Source organism: Musa acuminata, chromosome BXJ1-5 (genome assembly GCF_036884655.1).
Source record: "Musa acuminata AAA Group cultivar baxijiao chromosome BXJ1-5, Cavendish_Baxijiao_AAA, whole genome shotgun sequence".
Taxonomy (NCBI): Eukaryota; Viridiplantae; Streptophyta; class Magnoliopsida; order Zingiberales; family Musaceae; genus Musa; species Musa acuminata.
The window spans coordinates 47572116-47579108 of record NC_088331.1 but is presented as its reverse complement, the minus strand read 5'-3'; the positions used below and the strand labels follow the sequence as shown (position 1 = coordinate 47579108).

The window sequence follows — 6993 nt, the reverse complement described above, 5'->3', positions numbered from 1 at the left end:
ATAATAATAATAAAAAAATGATTGGTAGAGCGATGATGCATTATGTTTGTTGGGAACTTATGATATTATTATTATTATTATTATTATTATTATTATTATTATTATTATTATTATTATTATTATTTTGGATTGGGAAAATAAAATAAGTATTGGAGTTGGACTCCACATATTTATGTGATTGTTGAATATCTAATGGAGTTCAAAAATAAATATCTTGAGTGGAAATCAAGAAGAAGAAGAAGAAGGTAGATGGGATTTCCTTGAGATTATCTACACACAGTTTCGTAAGGCACTGAACCGTAGCACTAGAGATGGCATCGTCTTGTTCTGGATTCAAACATACATGCGGTGTAGGTCGATCCTTATCCTATTCTATCCTCACCATTCGAGTTCCCAAAGTAAGCCTTTGCAGCCACTGCATGGTTCGATGGCAACACCACTTTGTTCATCTGTCGTCTCGTCTGCTTAATTGCGCAGCCATCGACATCGAATAGTTGCCACCTCGTTCTTCATCTCATCAGCTCATCTTGGCGTTCATTCGATTCAGTCGCTGTTCCTTCAATTACGAGACTTCCACGCGCGTTTACTCCGTCGATTGTGTTCCATGAATGAGTGGAGCCTTCTCCATCGCTTCTTTGCTTTGCTGTGCCGCGGAAAGTAAGAGTCCAACTAAAATCTTATGGTGGCAATGGAGCGGATTTGGATTCTAATTCTTGCATTATCGACTTGTTCCACTCATTAATTCTTGGATAAATTCCCATAAAATAGTATATCGCATCTCGAGAATGATGAATTAATGAAATTATTGTGAAGATTAGCGATTTAGATCATTGAAGTAATATATATTTATATAGGTTTTGAGAGAGATTTCCTATACTTATATTACTCAATCAAATCATACACTCAAATATATTATTAATTTTTAAATTATACATTGACTAAGGATATAATAAGTGCAAGGATATCATTTTATGTTTATCTTTACTATGATCTTCTATCATGCCCCCGTAAGATTGAGCTTCCACCAAGAATGTTAATCTTGGACTGATATAATTAAAATATCTTATGAGCGATAGGCTTTGTGAGGGAGTTTGTTAGTTGGTCAGAAGTATGGATGTCAAAAACATATAGTTGATGTCTAATGACTTGGTCTCTAATGAAGTAGAAGTGGATGACAATATGTTTCATACGTGAATAGAACATCGGATTGATGCATAGGGGTTGTTGTGACTCCTACTTCGGTTCTCGGATATCTCAGATTTGCAAATATGAGATATATGTCGAAGGGGTGTCCAAGGACACCAACAAAGTCGATAGCGAAGAACTTATCAACATTAAGGTAGATGAGGAAGTAGGCATCCTCGAGGAAGTCCGACGCTAGATTAACGAGGAAAGGGTTTGTTGCTATAGCAATAGCGGTGGCAACAAATGACAAGGAGATTTGTTGTTGGTGGCTCCGATGGAAGGGAAAGGATGGTGGGCTAGAAGAGCATATCTATGATGGCAACAATAATGCACAGATCTAAAAGGAAAAATATTATAGATCTGTGCTGAATATTGCATATTTGGGATGAAGATTACCAAGCAAAATAATCAGGGGTGATAGTTAGTGTTCGTTACTCGCTTGTGAAGAAGATGACAAACAGATAAAATAATTCTAGTTAACATTTATGACAATAGCATGCAACTCTTATTGCCACTATCAATTGTGAGAGATCTTGGCATGGGAGAAGGATGGTTGGGGAGAAGAGGAAAATGATACTAAGGTAATTGTTATGATAGACCAACGGAGAAGGATTATTGTCGTTAAACAACGAAAAAGGAAAAGTCTTGCTTGAGGCAAAAAGAACTATGATACTATGATGAATTGATGAGAAGACGAGTGATTTATTCATTTAAATAATATATATTTATACAGATTTTAAGAAAAATATATTTTTTTTCAATCATGCAATCGAATTACTTAATCAAATTATATATTTAAAATTATAATTGATTATTAAATCGTAACTAAATTAAAAATATAATTTCATATTTTAATGATATTCTATCAGAACACACAGCCTGAGCTCCGTAATCCCGAAGCTGCAAGTGGTGGACGGGCTGGTCCTCGGAGGACGAGAGTCGGCGTTCCCATTCTCATTCCGAGACCGACGTCGAAGGCAGCCACGCTCAAATGCCCGTGGAATCCGGCGGACGGTGGTCGCGCAACCCATGCTCGCCATGTGTTCGGTGAGGTGCTTCAATGGCCGAATTATTTTGAGCAGCCGCAACATCAATCATGGAACTCGATGGTTTGTTCTCTCCTTGCTACGAACCATTTCCCATCAGATCCAAAGAGGAGAAAGAGAAGGTGGTGAGCGCATGTTTTGGATGATAGCGTATGGTTCGACATGTCTGATGCTGTGGTGGGATTAGGTGTGCGGACGAATGAATAAAGATGATAGACTTCGAGCAGAGCAGCGCAGCTCTAATGGGACTGATGGAATTCAAAGAAATTAGGTGTATTCCCATTTGGTTGATTGGAATGGCATCATCCAATTGATCTAACAATCCAAACTATAACACCCAATGATATATCAACTCATAGACTTTTAAGCGATCGAATGCCATATGTGTTGCATGTGCATACAGTGGGCCACCGCTGAATCCAAATCACTTCTAATCATTCACCTTTCCTAGATTTTAAATGTATTCTTTTAAGGAAAGGATTACTCTCTCTCTCTCTCTCTCTCTCTCTATATATATATATATATATTCTAAAATCATCCTATATAATCTATTAATTTGATGGTTTAAAATTTCTGCAGCTCGTGAAAGTATACATTTAACGCTGACAGCTGCAACCCATCTACTACCATGGAGATCAATGCTTGGTTGCTTCAAATGGGCAAGGACGACGCCAGCATCCGTGAGTTACGAGACATTTGACTTTTCTTCGATCAGCTACAGCCAACTTAGCTTGGCGAAGAAGACTTGGAAGTAGCAGGCAAGCCCTCACCATCACCGTAGAGTTCAAAGCTCAGGGCAAGTGGACACGCGATTCGGAGCTGGAACCTGGTTCCTCGCCTTTGTGCGGCATATGCTTGAGCTCGGTGGGCCTTAACACGAGTTTAATATCCGTCCCAACACCAGACCAAGCACTCCGATGAAAGAACCCGTCGTTTTCCTTCTTTGTCCTCTTTCTTCCTTCTCTCTACCACTCGAACACGCCTCTTCCTAACTCCTGTTGCTTCTGCCGCCTCCTCTCCTCTTCGGCCCACATGAGATGCGATCGCCAGGCCGGAGAACGGTCGTTCTCTCATCGAGGACTCCGGCTATGAAGCGCCCGCTGCTGAGCAGCGCCCGGAAGCATGGCAGGAACCCCGTGTCCGTTTTCCTCTTCTTTGTCTTGATTCTCGTCATGTTGATGTACAGCGAGGACTTCAACTCGATCGCCGAGTTCTCCCTCAGGAATTCTAGAGCCAAGTCCCAGGAATTGGCCCATCAAGAGCTCGCTATAGCTAAACCAAGACACGAGGGACTTATCCTCGATAGCACAAAGGTAGCAGAGGAGGAGGCCGAGGAGGAGCGACCGGTGTTGCAGAGGGAAGGAAGCGACGCGATTGCCAGAGAACAACCGCCAACTGACGAAGAGGGCCGCCAAGAACCCGAAAGGGAGGGTGCAAGGGCATCGGTGACCGTCAACGTGACGCAGGTGGCCCGGTTGCCGTCCGCCAGGAATCAGGGGCACGAGCAGCAGTCTGTCATATCCGACCAGCACAAGTCGGAGGCGAAGCCGCAGCGCGTAGTCCTCAACGTGCCGGAGACTTGCGACCTCTTCGAAGGCCGATGGGTCTACGACGACGTCTCCTACCCGCTTTACAAAGAACACGAGTGCCAGTTCCTGACGGAGCAGGTGACGTGCATGAGGAACGGCCGCCGCGACGACAACTACCAGAAGTGGCGGTGGCAGCCCCGGGACTGTAGCTTGCCGAGGCATGTACCCATCCTTGGTATCACTTCTAATTCGTCCTACTTTTGGATTCCTTATATCGCTTGAATCTAATAGATGTTCTGGATTTGATTTCTGTCGATGTTCATGCAGATTCGACGCGAGAGTGCTGCTGGAGAGGCTGAGAGGGAAGCGTCTCATGTTCGTGGGGGACTCTCTCAACAGGAACCAGTGGGAATCGATGGTGTGCTTGGTCCAATCCGCCATCCCATGGGGCAAGAAGACTCTCACCAAGAACGGCTCGCTCAACGTTTTCAGAGCCGAGGTAGCAGGACTAATCTGCACCCCGGAATTTCTTGTGGATCGGGTTACATTTAGACGAGGTCTTTGATCCTCTTGCATGATGGCAGGATTACAATGCTACGGTGGAGTTCTACTGGGCGCCGTTCCTGGTGGAATCGAACGCCGACGACCCCAGAATTCACAGCGTCCCGAACCGCGTCATCACCAATTCGATCGCCAAGCACGGGAAGCATTGGAAGGGCGTGGATTACTTGATCTTCAACACCTACATCTGGTGGATGAACACACCCAAGATGACAGTCCTGTGAGTACTAATCTCCACCTGATGACTTCGAGCTAATTGTTGCGCCGTTCATGTTGGTCCGATGACGAGCTTCCAATTCCATGGCAACAGGCGAGGATCGACCAAGTACAGTAGGATCGAACGGGCTGCAGCTTACAGAAGAGTCCTGAGAATATGGGCGAGGTGGGTGCACAGGAATGTGAATCCCAAGAAGACGATGGTGTTCTTCATGAGCCTGTCCCCCAACCACATGAGGTTAGCTCCGAAGCTTCCTCTCCCTCTCGCGGTTCACTGAATCCAGCTAATCAGAGTCACATCATCACTTTTCTTCCTCCAATAGCTGTTTCAGTGAGAACAGCCAAGGAGACGTCAACTCACGGTCCATATCCGTGTGCTGAGCCACACGGTGCCCGGTGGTTCTCTCCTTAATTATGGAGTAATCTAGTTGGTTAAGGTGTCTGATATCATCTCGGCCGACATTGAGGGGAGGTTTGTCTTCCTCGCATGGCCTGATGAGAGCAACACCTATCGTCATATGAAGTTGACTTTTTCAGGGTTGGTAAACCCCGGTTTCCGTGGTCACCACAAAGTTATCTTCTTTCATGCCTTGAACTCGAGTCTTTTGAGAGAAGAATTGCGTCAGTTTAGATGAGTGAGGAATCCATGGCTTGTTGATGACAACAGGAGCGAGGACTGGGACAACCCGGAGGGGATCAAGTGCGCGCTGGAGACGATGCCGGTGATGGACATGACGCGCCCACTGGAGGTCGGCACGGACTGGCGGCTGTTCGCGGTGGAGGAGAGCGTGATCCAGTCGATGCGGCTGCCGGTGTCGTTCATCAAGATCACGGCGCTGTCGGAGTTCCGCAAGGACGCGCACACGTCGGTGCACACGCTCCGGCGGGGGAAGCTGCTGACTGCGGAGCAGCAGGCCGACCCCGCCACCTTCGCCGACTGCATCCACTGGTGCCTCCCGGGCCTCCCCGACACCTGGAACGAGTTCCTCTACGCCCGAATCGCTTCCCGGCCATGGCCCAACCAACACACACACAGATCACACACAAATCTTTCGGTCTCCCACCTAGTACATTGATTTTGGTATATCTTCCGCACAATTTTACCTTCTTTTGATTGGGGATTTGTGGGATGTCACCGAGTTGGGTTAGGTGACAGCAACACGACGTCCACCGCCATTGAATGGTTGCCACCCACACGTCGTGATCGCTGTGAGCGCATGCTGTACGTCATGTGGTCACACGGCGGGGGTGGAGAAAGGGACGCAGCGTAAAGAACCAAGAGAACGAGTGCGACACAGGTTTTTCCTGTTTCTTCTCTATTTTTCTTTTAATTTCTTATTTCGTTTTTCATGTGCGAAAATTAGATATAGTTCGAATCATATGTAGGTGGGATTGGTCGAGTGAATTCAATCAGGTTGTGGTCTGCTCCATTGGGATTGGCCCAGTCTTGTTCATCATCTCTGGTGGCCTGGAATTTTGGCAGACGCATCTCTCAGCAGACCGAGTTGAAATCACCTAAAGTAATACGTTATTGCGACATCAACTTGATCGCCCAACGAAGAGAAGGGACGAAAAGTCAAAAGCGTGAAACAAATTGGGTGTAAGCAGAGGTTAATGAGGGTGAAACCATCATGAACACAAGTGGATACAGCAAGAAAGAACAGCAACAAATGGTCTCACAGGATCACGAACGCCGCAAAGTCGATTAAACCAAACCACGGACTCCATTGAAGCAGACCACGAGAACCACACACGTTACCATTCAGAGGTCGGATACTGAGACGAGCGTGGCACAAGACGACCCCAACACTAACAGACGCAAACCCCAAACCCACGCCCACCGGCTGCTCCTCACCCCTACATCCACCATCCCTCACTTGGTCTCGTCGACGTCGCCGCCCTCGCGCATCGCCCCTCCGACTCCGGTGCTGTGCCCGCCCTTGCGCCCCATCTCCTGGTACCCTTCCGTGCCCAGCTGCTCCTTCCTCGTCTGCCCACCGCGGCTACGCCCTGGACCCGATGTTATACCATCGCAACAAGATGACTCAGATCGAAGAAGCTTCAAAACAAGATCAGCCTTCGTGCACGTATACCTTCCGCTAGGTGCTCCTGCGCCTCCAGGCTCTTCCCGCCCGTTCCGCCGGGGACGACGGTCTCACCCTTCCTCGCCCTCTCGTCGAGTTCGCGCCGCTCCTGTTCCGTCGACATCGATCCTTCTAACTCGCACCTTTAACGAGAATGTATATCACCTTGTCGCCATCATAAATAGAGACGGAAAGACCACGGGAGATGGACGGAGAGCGTGCCGCGTACGAGTTTACATGGACGAAACCGAGGGTTCATGGTTTCTGGTGGCGACACGTCGGGCGTATGTGCAGGAAACAACGACACGAATCCACTGTTTGCATGACCGAGGGAGTCCTGAGAAGAACAACACATACTAAACGTATTTCAAT

At 47.1% G+C, this 6993-nt stretch overlaps 2 protein-coding genes across 2 annotated transcripts; one reads left to right on the top strand and one right to left on the bottom strand.

The window, feature by feature from the left end:
• Positions 1-2866: 2866 nt before the first annotated feature.
• On the top strand, positions 2867-5967 carry LOC135674793 (protein trichome birefringence-like 28). The gene is made up of 6 exons (XM_065184965.1): positions 2867-3978; positions 4088-4259; positions 4345-4541; positions 4632-4775; positions 5205-5835; positions 5924-5967. The coding sequence occupies exons 1-5, from the start codon at positions 3269-3271 to the stop codon at positions 5611-5613; spliced, it is 1632 nt and encodes a 543-aa protein (XP_065041037.1). The 5' UTR covers positions 2867-3268; the 3' UTR covers positions 5614-5835; positions 5924-5967.
• Positions 5968-6152: 185 nt separating this feature from the next.
• LOC135674795 (em-like protein GEA6) lies at positions 6153-6985 on the bottom strand. The gene is made up of 2 exons (XM_065184967.1): positions 6631-6985; positions 6153-6547 (listed from the first exon to the last, which is right to left on the bottom strand). Exons 1-2 carry the CDS (start codon positions 6743-6745, stop codon positions 6411-6413), a joined length of 252 nt encoding a protein of 83 aa, XP_065041039.1. The 5' UTR covers positions 6746-6985; the 3' UTR covers positions 6153-6410.
• Between the last annotated feature and the right edge of the window lie 8 nt (positions 6986-6993).

What these genes read in the sequence shown, in the direction of transcription:
- LOC135674793 (XM_065184965.1), top strand. Translation starts at nt 3,269, where the DNA reads ATGCGATCGCCAGGCCGGAGAACGGTCGTTCTCTCATCGAGGACTCCG. An exon ending in ACACCCAAGATGACAGTCCT is followed by an intron (nt 4,542 to 4,631) that starts GTGAGTACTAAT and finishes CCATGGCAACAG; the next exon opens with GCGAGGATCGACCAAGTACA. An exon ending in CTGTCCCCCAACCACATGAG is followed by an intron (nt 4,776 to 5,204) that starts GTTAGCTCCGAA and finishes TGATGACAACAG; the next exon opens with GAGCGAGGACTGGGACAACC.
- LOC135674795 (XM_065184967.1), bottom strand. Translation starts at nt 6,745, where the DNA reads ATGTCGACGGAACAGGAGCGGCGCGAACTCGACGAGAGGGCGAGGAAG. An exon ending in GCAGGAGCACCTAGCGGAAG is followed by an intron (nt 6,548 to 6,630) that starts GTATACGTGCAC and finishes CATCGGGTCCAG; the next exon opens with GGCGTAGCCGCGGTGGGCAG.